Here is a 19691-nt window from a genome sequence, read left to right on the forward strand (position 1 = left end):
CCCCCCCCCCCCCCCGCAGAGTTGCTGGCTTTTCGTTACTCTCGTACTCCCACCCCCGCCCGGTCTCACCCTGCCGGGACTTCTGGTGCACGGCAGGCACTCTGAAGTCCCTCCTAGAGGCCTTGCCCAGGCGGCGGGGCACGCTCGCCCACCATCAGCCAGCCTCCTGCGACCGAAGCAGGAACGCCTACCTATTTTGCCAGGCGGAGCTGCATCCCCGGCTGCAGCGACGGAAGACTCCGTCCGTATCACACCTACGGCTACGGCTAGAAACAAATAGAGTCCCCGAGATTCGGGCAGCGGCTGCTGATGCAACGCTGCCATGATGGTGGCAGAGGGAAACAGAAGAAGCAAGGAGGGAGGCGGCGGCGGCGGGCTAAAGCCGGCATGCAAGTAGCAGCGTGTGCAATCACATCAGGCAGTGCAAGGCAGGCGGGATCGCCCTCCTAGGCGTCCGCTCGTGCTGCGAGAGCGGCGGGACGGGCTCTCCCGTTTCCTTCCAGGAGACGCAGCGATTCACGAGGAACCGGGGAGAAGGAAGATGCGGGGCGAGCGCCTGCTCCCTCATTGGCTGCGCCTCTCGCAGCACCTCCTTTGCCCTCGGGGTGGCGGAAGGCTCCCTCCTTAAAGAGACACGGTCGCTTTGGAGGCCGGGCGGCAAAGGGTCCCCCGTCGTCCTTGCTGGCACCGCCCGCGGGAAATGACCCAAAGCCGAAAGCATAGCCTTTCCTCATCCTACTGCCCTTCGACTGCGTTGGGTTGCAATTCCCAGCATCCCACAGCCAGCCTGGGAACGCTGGGAGTTGCAGCCCAGACGCATTGGGAGGGCCCCAGGTTGCAGGCAGATGCAAAGCAGCCCATTTAGACTCGCTGTTCTGAATCTGCTGCCTTACACTGTGACATTTATTTGTGCAGCAAAGTCACCAAATCTTCAAGATAACCATTGCCTGCTTTACAAATTTTAATACTATAGAACACAATTTTGCTGAATTATGAATGTTATTTATTGCTTTGTTTTAATTATTGTAATTATTACTGCTGATTGTAATTTTATTATTGCTGTTTTATTATTGCAAGCCGTCCTGAGGCGTTTATTGGGAAGGATGGGGTAAAAATGTTTTAAATGAATAAATCAGCAGCAACTTGCTGCCTTCAGGTGTTGTTAGCCTGCAACTCTTAACCATTGGTTGTAATGACTAGGACCTTGCAGTCTAGCATCTGGAAGACTACTGGTTGCGGTTTATAAAGGTTAAGGCACAGGCAAATTCCTATCCACCTGTTTTGTCCTTTTTGGCTGCAAAGCCACACATTTCTTAGGAAGCATCAGATTCTGAGCCCAGGTCCAAAGGGGAGGTAGGAGCACCACTGGGTTGCCTCTATTTCCACTTTTCTGTAAGAGATGCTATGGAAGATTGAGGCACCATCAGGAAGACAGAACCAATTGCTGCCTGGGTCCCATCTGATACCTCCTCGCCATACTGTCTTCGGAAGCTCATCAGACTGTAGCTGAATCTTACTTCAGCCGTGCTGACAGATAGCAGCATCCTCTACAGGGATTTGCAAAGGGGATTAGCAGCATCCCCTTTGACTTTTCTAGACTTTGTTACAACTTGGAATTGAAATGACAATATTACTACTTTATGTACACAAGATAGTCAACATTGGGAAGGGAAGGTGCAAAATATTTTTTTCATGGCACTAAAGTAAATGAAAACAAACTGGTACTAGTTGTTTGCATAATTATTCACACCCTTACTGGAATGTTGCTGGTGAAACTCACTGCCTCCATAAGTCACACATCAATGTATTCAACAGTCTACTTCACACAATCTTCAGTGCCACCTGCTTCTGGACAGCAGATGTGCAAAACTGATGGAGTCATACCTAAGAATTGCAGCTGTAATTACCGCTAAAAGTGCTTTGATCATGTATTGACTCAGGTAAATGCTTATGCAACCAGCGAATGCCATTTTGGTTTTACTTCACTGTTGTGCCACAATAAATATATTTGCACCTGCACAGGGTTGAGTATCTTGTGTACATCACTTAAATCCATTTCACTTCCTGGTCATAACACAACAGAATGTGGAAATATCAAAGGGAGTGAATACTTCTGGCAAAGCACTGTACCTCTGAAGACAGAAGACTAGCTAAAGGTGTGCAGGGCAACTGGCCATGTGGCACCCAGAGTTCTAACCTCCATTTGATAATTTTGCATTGTTCAATATTTGGTGAAGAGAACTGAACATTTTGAGATAGGAAATATTCCCCCTGCCACTGATCCCCCCGCCCGCCCCATGAACCAAGATCTATCAGGCTGCACAACCTGCCATCCAAAAACGCATCAGTATCCATCCCAGAGCAAAAAAACACAACCCTGCCTCATTAACTTACTCCTAGTTCCAGCCACCCAGCAAGTATTCTCACAATACATGTAGTGACAAGGCTTGGACTGCTTCCCTACTGGAATTCCCTAGCAGCCTTCTCCTCCCACAAACCCTGCTGATTTCAAAATAGCAAGAAATAAAACATCTTTAAAATATTGACCGGTCATGTTCTATTGAGGGTATACAGAGCAAAGTGCATTTCATAAGACAGGGACTTCTATTTGTAAGGCATGGCACAGGATGATTTGAAGGTAGTTAGTTTCTAAACATGCTTTAAAAAACCCCTCAACCCCTTTGGATTAAGAAAAGCAGCCTTCAAGCATATGAATGAATTTCTCCCCTACACACAAATGGCTAGCCATGTTTTAAAAAAATTTCCAGAAAACCTGTTTAGTCCAATGCATGTTTACTTAAAAGACTGCAGCCAAAAGCTGCAAGAATATGCCTGTTTACTAGGAAGTAAATACCATTCAATGTAACTCACTTTTGGTAAACATGCTTGGGATTATGCAACGATATGACACGACACCTTGGCAAAAAGGATGCAAATACACTTTGTGCTTCAATCAAGAAATCTGAATACCTCATATCTTAAAATATATTTGTTTAGAACCCTGAAATGTTCCAACATATTCACATATTGCTGTAAGGAAAATTTACTTATGCAATAACATACTGCTCCCATTTGAGGCTGCAGATATGTCTTAGGAATTAATTCAGTTCAAGAATACCTCAATACATTCTACTAACCAAAATATCCCAACAGGCTCCACGCAGGTGTAGACCCCCTGTGTGTGATGCAGAGATCACAAAGCAGTATGTTTCTTAGAGGACAGAATTACTGGAAAGAAACATCACCTTGGATCTTTCATTTTTCTTGCTTTGGGGAGTTAAGGGTTGCCCCTTGTACTGTATAAGCTAACAAGTAACATGGAAGTAAGCAAAGGGTCCGGAAACCTCAGATGATCAACTCTAATCAGGTCTGTGCAAGTTATCCTGGTCATTCTGTCTGGGCAAGGTTACTGAGCAAGGCAAGAAAGGGCATTTTATAATAATAAAAAACCTGTGTACATTATTTGCTTCCTTATATTTTCATTTAGGACTCAGGAGGTCTCTCCTCCATCTGTTAGACTGGATTTTTCATACATGCACTGCAGATTTCATATTATCCAAAGGTGATCAAAACCAAACTTCGACTCACCTTCCATCTTTCCTTGAATTATAGCAGTTTTCTCAACCTTAGTTGCTCATGTAGTTGTCTAGTTTCTACTGAAACAGAGACTTCCCCAAAATCTATGAATTTCCCCACTATTTTTTAGTGAAATTAACTGAAGGACACGTCAAATGTTTAATCAGACAATTTTATCTTTTTTTTTAAAAAATCACTAAATTAAAAACAAAGCATAGGTTTGGTTTCTAATCAATCTCTGAATCAAGATTTTTCACAATACCATAAATCAATTACTTGAAAGCTCAAACAGCAGGAAACATTACTTTGCATTTGGAGACCGACTATGCAGTATGTTCCAAGATTTATGACAATGTATCCAATTGTGCTTGAAAGCTGCAGTAATCAGAGGAAGAATTTTTTTGCATCTAGGAACCAACGGAACTTAATAAAGAAATCTTCAAAAATCCTAAATCTTTACATATATTTTAAGTCTCAGCGAGTTCAAACAGAAACTTATATTGCTGTAATACTGATCATTGGTTCACCTCTTCCAGTTAACTGTTCTAACCGGCAGTGACAAGTTCTCTAATTAAAGTCTTTCTCACCAGTGTCACCCAAGAAGGATCAAGGTCATTTCCAGCTCTGTTTCCTGAGAACAAATGCAGGAAACTAAACATTTAGCATGCAAAGCATAAGTTCTGCTACTCAGTGTTGGCTCTTCCCCTTTTAATTAAGCAGTTAAAGTACTTTTCATAAAACAAATCTATATCCTAAAATGTACCCTGGTGGACAGTCAAGCAGGTGTGAGGAAAGTTTCCAATTCCAAGCGAGATCTTCAAATGAACAGCTTCAGAAACACTTTTGCTGGGTACCATAAACCACATCCACTTAGCACCCAACGAGATGTTCGTCTTCAAAGACCTTTACAACTGTTAAATAATCATAGCATTTCTGTGAGGTAGGCAAGAATCATATTCCCTCTTTACATATAGAAGACTAGAGGTCAAAGCAGCTTGTCTAAATCTCCAAAGAAAGCAGAGATTATTTAAAATACCAGGCCCAGAAGTAATTTAGTGCTGGGGACATACTATTGGTCACATTCTCCCCTTCTTCACCAAAATGCCCATGAATCTTGAGAAGGAAAAGCAGGGAAGCATTCAAAGTACAAAGTGTTGTAGTAATGAATGACTTCAACTGCCTTCATAGACTGGGTAAAATACATGTTTAGGTCATGACGAAGAAGTTCAAGTTTAGATACTCTAAAGGCACAAATTTTATAGCTTGCAGCATTCTCTAGCCTGCATGAAAATATATATATATATATATATATATATATATATATATATATATATATTTTCCGGCCTAATATGCATAGGCTTGCACTCTACATGACTGGGCTGTAGAACGTAATAAAACCAACCACAAGCAAGATGGCCCTAGCTTTAATCTTAAGTGGTACCCAGGAACTGCTTAAGACATATTCTTGAACTGATTTCCAAAAGTAACTGCAGGGATATCAAATTCAATTTATATGCAACTGAAAAATTTCTGAAGTCCAACATTTTTAAGGATTGGAAAAAAGGAAGTTGGAAAAAAGCTAAAGCTGTCAAACCTCTTCTGAGTACTTGGGGTTCAGAGTGCTTCCAGACAAGTTTTTTATTATGCCATCAAGTTGCCACCATTTCATGCATTTCCATCATCTGCTTGTGACCTTCCCGTGTTCTCTTTTTCTGACATTTTCCTTTGCAGAAAATCCATTTCTGAGAAAGGCAGAAAAGCTGCACTTCTTAACTGCTAGAGCTAAGAAGCCTCAATCTGGATGCACCGTGATTCAAGGGTGCAACAACAGATATCCCACTAGAATGTGTAGTGCAGATGAGCAAAGGCCCCAACAGTCCAAGTTTGGTTGTCAGGAAGAGCCAGAGAAGCTAGAAGGCTATAAAGCTCTCTACAGAAAACGGCTTTCTAACCCTAACCTGCATTTTCCCACTAATATTGTACCCTTTAGAACGCATGAACATGCATGCGAATGAAAAACAGGATCATGCAGAGGGTTCATTTGTTTTCACTGCAGAACACAAAGGATAGATAACAGTGTCTGAAATTACATTTTCAAATTGGAGTCTGAAGAACCAGGCAACTAAGAGTGTCGAATGATTAAATTCTAGGCCTTATTGGCAAATCCAGGCAGCATCTACTCAAGAGGTCTTAAAGAATGGAAATGTGGAAGCGCTGCTCTTTCCCTTCCATCTTGTACAACCACTGCAGGTCTGGGGGGCTTATGGAGGAATGCAGGGGAGAAGGGAGCAGTGGCACCACTAGCCACAGATCTCAGGTTAGAAGTCTCGCATCCTGCCTCAACCCTCAGCACGGGTAGGGCTCTGGCACTCCCTTCGAGGATCTGATCACCCACTGCTGCCTCCATGGCCCTGCTGCTGCTCACTTGGTCTGGCAGTTGGCTGATGATGCTCCCCGTAAGGGGGCAGCAGCTACCAATGCGGTTTGGAATGGATTTCTGTGCCAACTGTCCCCTGAAGTCTTCCTTCACAAGCGGCAGTGTGGTCCCTACTAGATGCCTGCCACTGTCCATCAATCTCTGTCACTCCCCCTGTTCAACAGCATCTCCATCCCTCCTGCCTCCTCTCCCTTCTCCCTGGAGTCCAGCAGTAACCAGTGCTCCCTTTGAACAGTAGCGCACTGTCTGGGTAAGGCAAAGGTGGACACACCCTCCTCACCCTTCATCGCAAGCCCATTAGTCAGGCTCACTCCCCAGTGCAGACTGATTAGCAAGAAGAAACCTTCGAACGTGGGAGGAAAAACAGAATTAAAAAGTCTTGAGACTGGTGGGAAGATTGTGGAGGAGTTTGCAAAAGAGGAAATGAGGAAAGTTCAGGCCAACACACCCAAGAATGGCATGAAACCTCTGAAATGAGTGAGTGTGTCTGAGTGTATGAGAGAGAGAGAGAGAGCGCAAGCGGAGATTGCAAAAGAAAAAGTTTCTATTTAGGGACACGATTTCCCTTTAACATCAATATGTGAAGTAATATGAGTGAATCTAAGCATGCAGAGTATCTTTCTTAAGGGAGCCCTGTAAGACTACTAGGTACCACTAAGACTACCACGGGGGGGGGGGGGGGGTCCACTGAATAATATTGCCCTAATATTCCATTGAAGAATTTAATGCAGAACTGAAACTCAAAGCGTTAAAGGTCAGAGTGCCACATGTGTCTGAGAAACAGCTGGAAAGATATTTATAACATCAGAAAAGTAACATTAAATAACTGTACATCTTGGAAGCAAAGGTCGGGCTACTGCACCCTTCCTGAGAGGCCAGCATATATTACAAGCTTGGCTTAATAAATAATAAAGAGAAGACATGCCATAATAGCAGCAATAGTCACATGGACAAAGAAATCTGTTCATTTGGGTCTCAAGTATTAGGACACATATCCACCTCATTCATGCGATTCTACTGCCACACCTACATGTGCATGTCTAATAGTGCGGCCATGGAGTTTATAGCCATCCAGAGTCACTAATGCCACGGTGCCTGGCTGCAGTTCCTCGGCTGGCACATGACACACCACTTCATGATCGTAAGGGTCATATTTGCCACCAACAGGGTTCATTTTGTGCAGGCCGTGTTTAGCAAATATGCCTTGCAGTTTGGACTCTATGACAGACAGGCCTTCACAGATCTTCTTCAGAGCCAGAGCTGGGTCACTGTGCTCGTTAACAGCACACTCTGTGGTTTTCTCGAGAATATCTGCAACCTCTACCAGGTCTCTGCAAAAACTCTGGATGCCTGCAGATACAGAAATAAGCAGGAGGTCAGGGCATACACAGGTCAAGATGCAGATGACAACATGTCAGATCACAGTCCTTGTCACCATCTCTAAAAAATACAGCGTCCTGCTGATACTGGCACTGTGCTTCAGAGACAGTGAAGAGTGCATTTGTTTCCACTGAGCTGTTCCCTGCACCTCACATTTCCCATGACTGGTCTTCCATAGCATACAGATTTTATTATTTATCAGATTTCTCTCCTGTTTTTCTCTTACAGCTTAAAGCAGCTTATATTATTCTTCTGCTGTTCTCAATTTTATCCCCACAACAACAACCCTGTGAGGCAGGCTAGGCCGAGAGCCTGTGCTGGGTTTGAAGTCACCCAGTGGTATCCATGGCTGAGTGGGGACTAGCGCCCAGGTTGCTTGAGTCCCAGTCCCACACTCTTAACCACTACTCCACACTGGCTACTGGCCTCTGTGGTCTTAGAGAGCAACATATACCAAGCCTAGGGGTGGTATTTTCACCTGATGGGTTTGATTCATCCTCATCAGAATTATGAGAATTCTGCTTCTTCCAGGATGCATCCCCCCAACTCTACAATCCACACAGAACTGCTCCAACATACCAAAAGGATTGTGAACAATGTTCTCTTTGACTAGTTAGACTTGTCAGATAACAACCCCTCTGGAAGACGCCTCAGAGTGTGCTCACTGTGTGCAGAGCTCTCATGTTAAAATCAGAACCCACATAAAAGCAATGGAAATGCAATTTTGCGCATCAGTTTCAAAGCAGCGGTATGTTTATCAGATCTCTCCTTAGCTCATAGTAGATTACAATTCACATGTAAGCAAGATATTTTTCAGAAGTGTGTGAAATCTAGGATGATTTACTAATACACCAGAATCACAACTGATCGAACTTATTGCCTATGCAATCTTGCATCACGTTTGTTGTGTTCTCTTTTGGAGCTCCCTGTTGTTTGCTTCTCAGACCCTCTGAGGAGGCTGGCTTTGACCTTTTAACCTGCTCACAGCTTGGGGTCTGGGCACCTTAAGAGCCACCTTACCCTATATTAACCTGCCTGAAAGGTAAGGCATTGCAACATCCTTCCCACAGCCCCATTACTATCAGAGATCAAGCAAGCAGCAACAGGGAAGGGGGCTTTCTGAACTACAGTTTCTGGGTTATAACCCACTCTGGCCTGATACACACTGCATTACCTTTCAGGCATCAGATTAATTCTCTCAGGTGTGCACATTATATATTAAACACTGGAGATGCAGTTTTGACTGCTGTTTTAATTAACATAATTTAACCATGTGTTTACTGGCTTCAACTATTTTAAACTGTTAGTGTAACTTTAAAAAAAAACCTCCATTGTAAACTGTTCTGGGATAAATATTATGAAGCCCAGATTAACTATTTAAACAAGCAGGCATTACGAGTATGTAGACATGTAGGCAATGCTGCAGCAGGCTCTCCTTCTGCCCCACACTGCCACCTTTTAACTTACCAAAAATCTTGGCATCCTCTACAAACTTTTGTGTCCGCCGCCTGACATTTTCAGAATCTGTCAGGGCTTTCTGGTACCGTTCCTACACAAAGAGCAAAGAGACAGAGTCAGACACAAGGACAGTAGCTGATGCAACAGAACAAGGGACATAATAGATTGCTGCAGACTCAGAGAAAAAGGATCAAGTATAGTTTATGGGACAAATGCAGTCCAGAACTGTTGCTCTGCACAAGGAGATTACTTGCTGCAGAAATGACCTCCTCCTGTCATATTTTTTTAAACCTGCTTTGACATCTTCCCCTCCACTTCAATATACTTTTTCACTAACAAAAGAACAACTGCAGCGAATGTGTAGGGTAGTAGATGTGCATATACACACATGCACGCACACACACATATGAAAGACAGCTAGACTAACGGAGTAATTTCAACATAGAGCTAAATGCATTGGTTTCCACCCTCACAAGTTAAGCAGACGATTAGACAAATGTGAAAGCAGCCTCTCTCGCAGAAACAGTTTCACACAGCCTACTGCTATTGTGCCTCCTCAAACTGCCCACAAGATAGAATAGACACTATTGCCCATGTGGTTATTAGAGTGCACCTGCTCCATGGAAAGTCGGCCGAATTAACCTTCTTGCTTGCTGGACAATGATGGGCAGAGTGGGCACACATTCCATTCCATTCCAGCCAGCATGTATTGGGAACAGCAGCAAACAGAATACTGTTTTCCCTGTAGCTGGAGAAGAATAGTGTTGCCCGATCCAACTCAAAAGAATCTAGTTAGCCAGCAGTGATAGCACTGTGTTGGCAGAACAGATATTGGACAGGGATCTAGCCATTCTATCCTATTTGCAAGAATGGACGACTGCCTTCAACAGATGTTCAAAAATTGGTATTACCATAAGAAACCCAGGCACAAAAAGTTTAGTGTGCAATCCTATACATGCTTCAACAGATAAAAGCTCTACAGAGCCCAGTATATTCCAGCCAGCATGAATCGTGCTGCAAATCCATGAATTTATTCTTACTAGAAAGATGCTGTAATTCTTTGTTTAACTGAAAGTTAAGCAATACCACAGTAAAGACAACTGCCAGCTATTTTGAGAGCATCTTTAAAACATAGCGCAACGATTGCTACACATGGAAAGGAATGTACAGTGTGATCCTATGCATGTCTACTCAGAAGTAAGCCCCACTAATGTAGATAGGATTGCAACCTTTACCACTGAGATGGCAAAAAACAGTAGTTTGGTTAGAATTGCGAAGTCATCCTCAATTATGGTCTGTAGCAAACAGTAGTGTGTGAAGTTTTACTGTTGATTAAAGTTTCTATTATTGTGTTGTTTCACTGTTACACTTTATTGTTGTCTTGATGATATATTTTATATTCACCGCTTTGCTATCTTTCTGGAAAGCAGCATATAAATTTGAGTAATCAAAATAAATAAATTTAGTTATAGCCTTAAAACTCCTGCTAGCTACTGAAAAATCAATATCGATATTTCAGAAATACTGAACAAGTTTCATAGGGTGACTGATTTATGAACTGCAGAAGTGAGTCATGAGGAAAAACTATTTATATAACATTTTGAATTAGGTCATGACCTACTATGGAATTAAACACCAGGCCTAAACAAATTGATCAAAATGCAGTGCCTTCATACAGTTAAGTCACTGCTTCTCAAGAACATCTGAGGTTTGGAAGGGAAGTAAAAATACAAGTAATTAGATACTCCCGAAGAGTGACTCACCAGGTCACCCATCTGCAATGTTTCTGTAAGTAACAGAAACTGTCATGCCCTTGATGAGAAATCACTCTAAGAGTGATCTTCCTCATTCCAAGTGTGGTTTCATGTCTTCCTTCAATTTAGTTAGTGCCAATCACAACATTTTCTTGTTCAGTCATTGTATTTACAGCAATATAATTTCTAAATCATGTTCTTATTCAGTTATAACTTGGAAATTCCTGTGACCTGATGCAAGAAAAAAACTGCCATGCCATTACTAACGTCTCTCTAATCAAAAGGAAATCTTTCAAAATTGTTATCTGATTCCTCACATTTCATGTTTTTACTGCACTATGCACGGTAAATCATAGTGTTGAGCACTTAGGACACATACACTGAAACCACAAAACTCAGGTCTCTTAGAATGAACCTGCAGTTCAACCAAGGAACTTACTGTTAAGACCCGGACTTGTTCTTCCAATTTGATGGCTTTATGCTCTAAACTGTTCTCATTCAGGAGATGCCTTGGTTCATCATGGGGATCTTCCGGGCCACAGTCATCTCCTGTGCTCCTCTGCTGTGCGGCAGTGCTGAAGGCAAAGAGCAATCCTCTGAAATGATAAAATATCTGATGATAGAAAATGATTTCAAGGGGGAGAACAAAGCACCTGTTGGTTTTAAAAGCCAAGATTCAGCCATTGGGCTGCAATGTGTTCAGCCCTTCTGGGCAGGAATGTTATCCATACCTTTTTCCAGCAGAGAAAACCTGAGTTTGCTCAGTTTTCTGAGAAAGGAAGACTATAATATGACAACTTTTCAGAGTTTAGAAATTTGATTGCAATCTCTCTCACAGTCCAGGCCTTTAAAAAAAGAAAGTCTTTTCCAAACTGGCAAACTCCAGATGTGTTGAACTACAACTCCTATCACCTGACCACACTAGCTGGGGCTGATGGGAACAGTAGTGCTAAGCACTTGAAGGGCACCACTTCGGGAAAGCCGCTCCAGTAAACGTTGGTTGACATCTAAGAAGCAAAGCTGACTTGTGCCCTTCAGCATTTACAGTATACAATAGCCTTTTTAATTCCTGAGCGAGCTGGGTGAACCAGACTCAACAGCATGCAAACCCATGGCTGGCCTTTCATCTTTATGCTAGTTACAGCAAGAACGTAAGAACATTCTGCAGGACAAAAGCTCACTGAAATCCTCAGCTCATTTATGGGGTTGGCAACATACCACATATCCTAGCAGATCAAGCACTTTATTGCTCAGCTGAGCAGAATTCCCACCTGGAAGTATTTGGACATTTCTACAAGCACACAAGTTCCTGCCACCCAGAAGGTAAAACTTAAGTTTTGTCAGTATGCAACCCTGGGTGCTATGAAAACACGAACAAAATTTCCAGAACATGTCTATGTTACTCTGGGTGAATACAGTTAACAGCTTGCCAACATTTATTATACACAGCCAAGCTCTGAAGGACTTTTGCTTCCCAGTTCTTAGGGTAGCAAAAGAAGCAGACATCCATTTTCCCTGAAGGGTTCTTAAAAGAACTAATCAAAGCGGGTTGCCATCAATATAGAGACTCAGTTTAACAGAAAGTGCTAATGCGAGTTGAAATGTGGTCCTAAGTCTCCAACTACCTTCCAGATGCTCAGATACTGCCTAACCAGCAAACTCACCCCCATGACATTTCACCAATTCAGCCAATGCTTCCCAAGGGGCAGGAGTAGCCCTGCTAACAGATTAGGCCAAAGTTTCAAGAAAGCCAGACAGGTCAGTTGGGAACGAAGTTTCAGGATGAAGGTCGCAACTCACTGTACTAATGATTTTCTCATTAACATGGAAACAAATAACAACTGTAACAAGCTAAAGTCTTGCAAAATGGACCTGTTCATGTTACAGACAGCCATGCTGCCTTCCCATACACCCTGTTCCATTCCTCCCCCATTTTCCTCTCTGATCCGGCAATTAGTGTTTTCCCCCAGTGAGCATACTTATTCCTTGTTGGTTTGCTTTGGGTCCTCCTCACTTAAACCTCTTCCTTGGTGTCCTTGTACTACTGACCCTTGGATTCCCTCCAGCCTGCCAATTCACCTCTCTTGGGCAACTCTAGCTACAAAAGGATTGACACTCACAGAATGAGCTTGCCCTCAATATCCAGGCTCCTGTATCCTGGGGCTCTCCATATGTGCGGGCCATGCTGGCTGGGAATTATGCAGGTTGTGGTTGGGAAGGACTTATGGGGGGACTCATAAGGCAGCCCTCCCCAACCTGGGAACTATGGAAACTGTCTGGTTGGGCAGGCCTGCCGTACTGGGTGGTGGTAAGGATTATTGGGGTACATAATGTACATTAGGTCTTGAGCTTTTAGGTAAAGAGCTACATGTTGAAGCTATTATTGCTGTGAGGCTGAGAGCAAGAATACAACCTCCATTCAGCAAAAACTCTTCAAAGAGTGATTGCCCTCATGAAGTAGGAGCCCTTCTCTAGTATAGACCAATAACCCCTTCTGGCTGCATCTGAGTCAGTATGCACAGGATTGCACAATGAATGGCTAAGACAAATGCTACAGCTTGGCAGATGAGCTAATTCATGACGGCAGGCACAAGTTCTTAAACACATCTATTTGCCCTAGTTTCAGTTCATCCCCATCCACTACCATGCATCTGCTCTATTTCAAAGTTTCCAAAACAAAAAGTAAAGCCAAAAAGAAAAAAAAAAAAAGAGCCAGGAGGGGGTCTGTTTCATTTCCAAAAAAATACAAAGCATTGAAATGAAACACACCTTCTGAGGCTGGTACTAAAAATGACATCTGACCTCCACTACATGATTCTTAATCAAAAACAACATTTTCTGGCCCCTTTAAAATGGCTCACTGATAGTCTATAGTTTGCAACAAGAAGCTCATGATCTGAGCCATAGTCAGTTCCTGGTCTAGTTTTTACTGACTGTATAGAGCTTCTCCATCTTTGGATGCAGAGCACATAGTCAATCTGATTTCTGTGTTGACTGTCTGGTGATATCCATGTGTAGAGTCGACTCTTGGGTTGTTGGAAAAGAGTGTTTGCTATGACCATCGTATTCTCTTGACAAAATTCTACCAGCCTGTGCCCTGCTTCACTTTGTACTCCAAGGCCAAACTTGCCTGTTATTCCAGTTATCTTTTGGCTTCCTACTTTAGCATTCCAATCTCCCAGGATGATAAGGACATCATTTTTGGGTGTTAATTCTAGAAGGTGTTGTAGGCCTTCACAGAACCGGTCAACTTCAGCCTCTTCAGCACCAGTGGTTGGGGCATAGACTTGGACTACTGTGATGTTGAATGGTACAGTCAGAAGTATAGATGAAGTACAGTCAGACGAAAGTACAGTCTCACGAAGCATAGTCAGAAGAAATTGCCCTCTAAAAAATTACCCAGTTTAGATTTTACAGCAGAGGTGCTTGCAGAAAGGTAGTGAAGGCTTAAGACCCAATTGCTAATCTGGTTGCAGGGACTTGAGCATACAAGGAGGAAATGCCCCTCCGCTAACACCCCCGACAACTAGGCACCTCATTTTCCTCCTGCTTGGACAATCTTCTCCACACACCTGAAGGCTGGGGATGGAAGCCATACTGCATTAGGCTGGAAGACAAATTTACAAAGCTAGGGGAGGGGAGCTTTTCTTCCCGCTGAAGTGCTGATGCACTAAGTATGGGTGTCAAGAATGGGACTCAGTACTCAGGATGGGGTCTATTATTGTTGTTGGTCACGAAGTCGTGTCTGACCCATCGCGACCCCATGGACAACATTCCTCCAGGCCTTCCTGTCCTCCATCATCCTCCGGAATCCACTTAAGCTCACACCAACTGCTTCAGTGATTCCATCCAGCCACCTCATCCTCTGCCGTCCCCTCCTTCTTTTGCCATCTATTGTTCCCAGCATTAGGCTCTTCTCCAGGGAGTCCTTCCTTCTCATTAGGTGGCCAAAGTATTTGAGTTTCATCTTCACTATCTGGCCTTTTAAAGAGCAGTCAGGGTTGATCTCCTCTAGGACTGACCGGTTTGATTGCCTTGCAGTCCAGGGGACTTGCAGGAGTCTCCTCCAGCACCACAATTCAAAGGCCTCAATCCTTCGGCGCTCAGCCTTCCTTATGGTCCAGCTTTCACAGCCATACATTGCAACTGGGAAAACCATAGCCATAGTGTGGATGCCCAGAATGGGACATGGTACTCAGGATGGGGCCCAACCAATACAAATAGAGGGGAACTAGTACTTCATATAATTTGGAGGCCATATACCTATTAATGCAGTGCAATACAGCATTTGCCCTTTTTGCAGTCACATCACATTGGTGACTCATATTCAACCTGTGATCTATGACAACTCCAAGATCCTTCTCACTTGTAGTCAGGGTGAATAAAAATTGATGTTTTTTTTTTTTAAACTAAAAAAAACAGATTAAGATTTAATCAGATTTGTTATTTAAACCAGATTTTTAATTTTAATTGTATTTTTAAAATAAAATGTTTTTGAGGAAAATCTATCTAAAGATAGTTTGTCATTTAAGACACATTCTAGTCTAAAGGTTATTCATCATGAAATAAGGATTAATTTTTAATTATGTAGCACAAGTCTGTATATTCATGGAATGTTTAAATGTTTTGATAAACAAATTCCATTAATCCATTCACAATGCCATGTTCTTCCAGAGGTTTCTGTAAGATTATTGGGCATTTTTTTCTGTCTAGAAGATATTATCACAGATGCTTGGTTTTATAGTAGTTTTAGACCTGATGGCCTTCTTGGCCCCTTCCAACTCTACTATGATTCTGTGATTCTCAAAACTGTGAATGTTTGCAGAGATCACATGTCTCTTCTTCACAACAAAAATATTATAAAGCAAAGATACAGAGTTGAGAAAAAGACCTTAACCCCATTGTTCCTCTACAAATCTATCTATACAGAATCAACCCCTTACCTCTTAAGTGCCAAGTTTCAAAAAATTAAATGACTAAGAAGAAGATTGTTGGGAGTGGAACAGAACTGTATAAGAAGTTAAGTGTGAGGAGGAAGAGGCAAGCAGTGAAAGTGAAAGTGAGCCCTTCTGAGCAGAATATTCAAGCCTTTGGATCTTTTTGTATATAGGCTGAGATTTTTCATATTATTCTTTCCCTGAAGGAGAAAACCTATAATGGCAGCAGGCTGCAAAAGTGACCCAGTTTGGGAATATTTTAATAAAGTTCCTCAACTTATGGGTAAGGCATGCACGCATGCAAAACCATGATTTATATCTAATCTTACTGACTAGTGATTTAAATCAAATATATCCTACTATAATTACTGTCTCAGTAATTATTTACCTATTGTTTGACTGTGGGGATTTTTGTGCTCTATCTGGTTATTCATTCACAAATCTATTTTATTTATGCATTATATTTTTCTCACTTTTTATTTATTTTGTATTTATTTCAGATATTTGTATGCCGTGCTTTGCAAGAGCCTCAGGACAGCTTACACTTTTTCCTGCAAGGAACCAAAAGCAGTTTATATAACCCTTTTCCCTTGAAAGTGGGTTAGGCTGAGAGAAAGTGACTGGCCCAGTGCCATCCTGTGAGCTTCATGGCCAAGGGAAGTCCAGAACCTGGATCTCTCCGATCCCAGTCTGTTATGCCACACTGGCCCCCTGGAATAGAGCTGTGGATCCCTCTAAGGTGGAGATTTTTGTATGACAGAGTTAGGGACAGTCCACCATGTTATTCATGGTGAGACTTAAGGAAAACTTATTTTTTAAAAGTCATATTAACAAGGAAGCAGTCATAGATCTAAGGGCTACCTTCACAGTGATCATGAAACCCAATTTATACAATTCCCATTTTAAAAAGCCCAAACAATTTTATCCTAGAATATTAGATTACTGTTCTAGATTCCCCTACACATACCAAAAACTACTGCATACAGTTAAGCAGTGTAATACAAAAACACACACTCCTTTTCTTCAAACAATATCATGTAAGGCCTTATACCAAGTAATTTTAAAGCAGCAGTTTTGATTCTGTAAGATGCAGATTATCAGAACAAGGCTAACACAACCTGCAGTCGACATCTATTTACTGTTATTACTGAACTTATGATATAGACATTTTTCTGAAGAAAAATAAAGCACTGAAAAATGTTTAATTTTGGAAAATTTCCCACCTCACAATCAATGGCCACATCACACAGAGAAGCAGTGAGGGGTGGACTAAGCCAAAAGGTGCTTCAAATTGATCAACTGACTTTCAAGATTGCTTTCCTCTGGTGAAGAATGAAAACCTTTGAAATGCAATGTGTGTGTGTGTGTGTGTGTGACACGTAACATATAAGCTACTCATAAAGATGCTGCTATCCTGGGTTTAGACAGGGACTTTAGATATTTTTGACTTAAGCAATGTTTTCAAAATATGGACAGACAAGCAGTAAGACAAGTAGTAGCTCTGTGAAAAATTTAGCCTACAGACCAGTTTTACTCTGAAATAAGTAGACGTCATCCTCTACCCCTTACCCTCATTTCAAACTAAATACCAGTCTGTCAATATTGTCACCAGATAGCCCAAAACCATTAAAAGGGGCCTAGCCCAGCATTTCCCAACCCGATACTCTCCCACTGTTTGGGACTTCAATCCCCATTAGCGCCACAGAACAAAGTCAATGGTCAGGAATGCTGGCAGTTGTAGTCCATACCATCAAGAGGACTCCTGGTAGGTGAAGAAAGGATCAGAAAGATTATATCATATAGTCCATACAGCAACATTACGAGTACAATGAGCTAGCTGCATGTTCAGAGGCAGTGTTCCTATGAAGAAGCTGGGAGGTGAAAGGAGTTGAATGTTGTCTTTATGCCTATGGATTTCCTGAAAATATGTTTCTCTGAAGTGCCCCTTTGAAACTAGATCTCTAGCTCTAAAATCTACTTTGTCAAAAAATTAAAAGTGGCTATTGTTTTATATTGTATTTATTTTGTGAGCTGTCCCCAAAAACTGTGTTTTAGGGTTGCTGGTATAAACATAGCAAATTGAGCAATCTACTGTTACAAAAAGGAACACTCGTAAGCCGCCCCGAGGTTTCGGCAAGGGGCGGCATAGAAATGCTATAATAATAATAATAATAATAATAATTAGTAGCAGGAAACCTACAGCCTCCCAGGCCTGGGAAGTGCAGGTCAAGTCATACCCCCTCCTGACCACACCCCCTCGCATGTCCCTTTCCTGCAGCAACTCAGTCTCTATCTTCATTGTCAGAACATCTGCATTCCTCTTTGTGCAAGGACAAGGCCATGCCCTTAGGCAATGCCCACTGGAGAAAGGGCTACACACATAGAAAAGGGCTAAAGCATGAGGCAGTTGGGTGAGAGAACCTAAAGATTGCATCAGCATCAGAACAGGAAGCACATGCAGGTCATTTGAATGCAGAGGTGGAAATAAGTCTGTAGGGAGAGAAAGGGGGGAGGGGGAGAGAAGCAAGATGGGGGGGGGGACTGCCTTGACTACACTCAAGTCCTGCTTTGACTGGGTCTACTTCTGATATATATTCTGCCCCCTCCCCAAGAAAGGTTGCATAGAAACAAATGTGGCTCTTGGGAAATGCTGAGGAATGTTTCTCACATTTGGACTAGGTGGGCACTTGGGTCTGATGAAAAAGGTTCTTACCGTCTTGAAATCTGAGACAGTACGAGCACCCTCTAGGAACAGACCAATCAGCCACCTAGTCCTGGTGCAAAACTTCGCAGGTGTACAGCATCTCTAACTCATCTTTCCCAAACGGGTGCCCTCTGGAAACGTGGCTGGGGCTGATAGGAGTTCTAGTGCAACACATCCGGAGGCACCGTTGTGTGAAGGCTGGCTTACAGTGCAGTGTGCACAGTGGAATAGAGGGTGGAAGGGAGAGGGCAAGAACAATTTCAGCACCGAGGAGCCACAAATGCACTTGCTACGATCAGTACGGCTGTAGAAAAGGTCGTTCGGCCAGCTGCGTTAGTTGTGCCGCGAGGGAAGAGAAGCTCGGAGAAATTGTGGGCGACCGTGCGGGTCTCGAAAAGGCACGCACAGGACAGGAGGCATCGCAAGGGCCTGGATGTGGCAACCTCGAAGTGCCGAAACGCGTTCCGGGTGGAGGCCATTCTTCAACACGGCGCAGGATGCCGCAGCGAAGGAATCTGGGAGACGAAGCGGCAGCGGATTTACCGCCAGGAGATTAAGGAGGGAACGCTTTAAAACGGCCTTGCCCAACCTACTGCCCTCCAGATGTGTTGGATCACGATCGCCATCACCGCTAGGGATCGCTGGCTGGGAAGGTTGTGGATTTCAGTTCAACAGATCCACCACGCTGGGGAAGGCCGCTTTAAAACAAAAGTCCAGAAAGCGTCTTCGGGGGCTGCTGCAAAGCAGCCCCACCTTTGCAAAAAGGAGGCACACACTCCTCCTTCCCCCTCCCACCCGTGGAGACCGCCTGCGCTGCGCACCTTAGGGCAACCCGCCCTCTCTCCCAAAGGTGGATTGGGGGCAAGAGCTGCAGAAAACGGACAGAAGGGGAGCAAACTCTCGACGGGCCGCAGGAAAAGGGCTAGCCCTTCCTTCCAGGGGGCAGGAGAGCGACGACTACACCAGCGGGCGACTGAGGAGGACGGGGGTATAATTAAAGGAAACGACTGATAGCAAGACGACGGCGGAGACCCCCCCTTCCCCGTACCTGTTGGAGCACGACTGACGAGGAGTGAACTGGAGCAACAGGCTGAGACGATTCCATGCCGCCCGCACAGAACCGCTTGCTGCCATAGCGCGCCGCCGCCGCCGCCAGACGAAGCCTGGCGGCCAGCGGACCTCCAGGCGCCGACTGGAGAGAGCAAGGGAGGACACACGGCCACTGCAGCTCCCGTCAGCCACCGCGCCCGTGGGGGCCTACGAACTCCAACTCCCGACAGCCCTCGCGCTACGAGGAGGCACCGCCTTGCAGAAGAGGTGCAATAGGCTGAGGCGTGCGTGCGTAGGGAGGGGATTTATTGGATAAGGAGAGGGCGTTCGGCTGCTTAGCTCTAAGGATTGATGGCTGGCTGGAGCACCGACGCTGCAGGCAGACATTCAACAGG

At 43.7% G+C, this 19691-nt stretch overlaps 2 protein-coding genes across 3 annotated transcripts in view; both read right to left on the reverse strand.

Annotated features, from left to right (window-relative positions):
- Positions 1-1014, reverse strand: part of PCYOX1L (prenylcysteine oxidase 1 like) — a 10270-nt gene extending 9256 nt beyond the window's left edge. Inside the window, exon 1 of one of the 2 annotated variants that reach the window (XM_044454550.1) lies at positions 192-1014. In XM_044454550.1, coding sequence (XP_044310485.1) covers positions 192-324 — 133 coding nt within the window. In that variant the 5' untranslated portion in view covers positions 325-1014. The remainder of the gene's footprint in view (positions 1-191) is intronic. The other variant, XM_044454551.1, reaches the window with a different exon arrangement.
- A 2718-nt stretch (positions 1015-3732) lies between these two features.
- On the reverse strand, positions 3733-19463 carry GRPEL2 (GrpE like 2, mitochondrial). The gene is made up of 4 exons (XM_044454451.1): positions 19295-19463; positions 11045-11201; positions 8861-8942; positions 3733-7363 (listed from the first exon to the last, which is right to left on the reverse strand). The coding sequence occupies exons 1-4, from the start codon at positions 19378-19380 to the stop codon at positions 7014-7016; spliced, it is 675 nt and encodes a 224-aa protein (XP_044310386.1). The 5' UTR covers positions 19381-19463; the 3' UTR covers positions 3733-7013.
- Positions 19464-19691: the final 228 nt, after the last annotated feature.

This window comes from Varanus komodoensis, unplaced genomic scaffold (assembly GCF_004798865.1).
Source record: "Varanus komodoensis strain SLA01 unplaced genomic scaffold, ASM479886v1 scaffold7_3, whole genome shotgun sequence".
Lineage (NCBI taxonomy): Eukaryota > Metazoa > Chordata > Lepidosauria > Squamata > Varanidae > Varanus > Varanus komodoensis.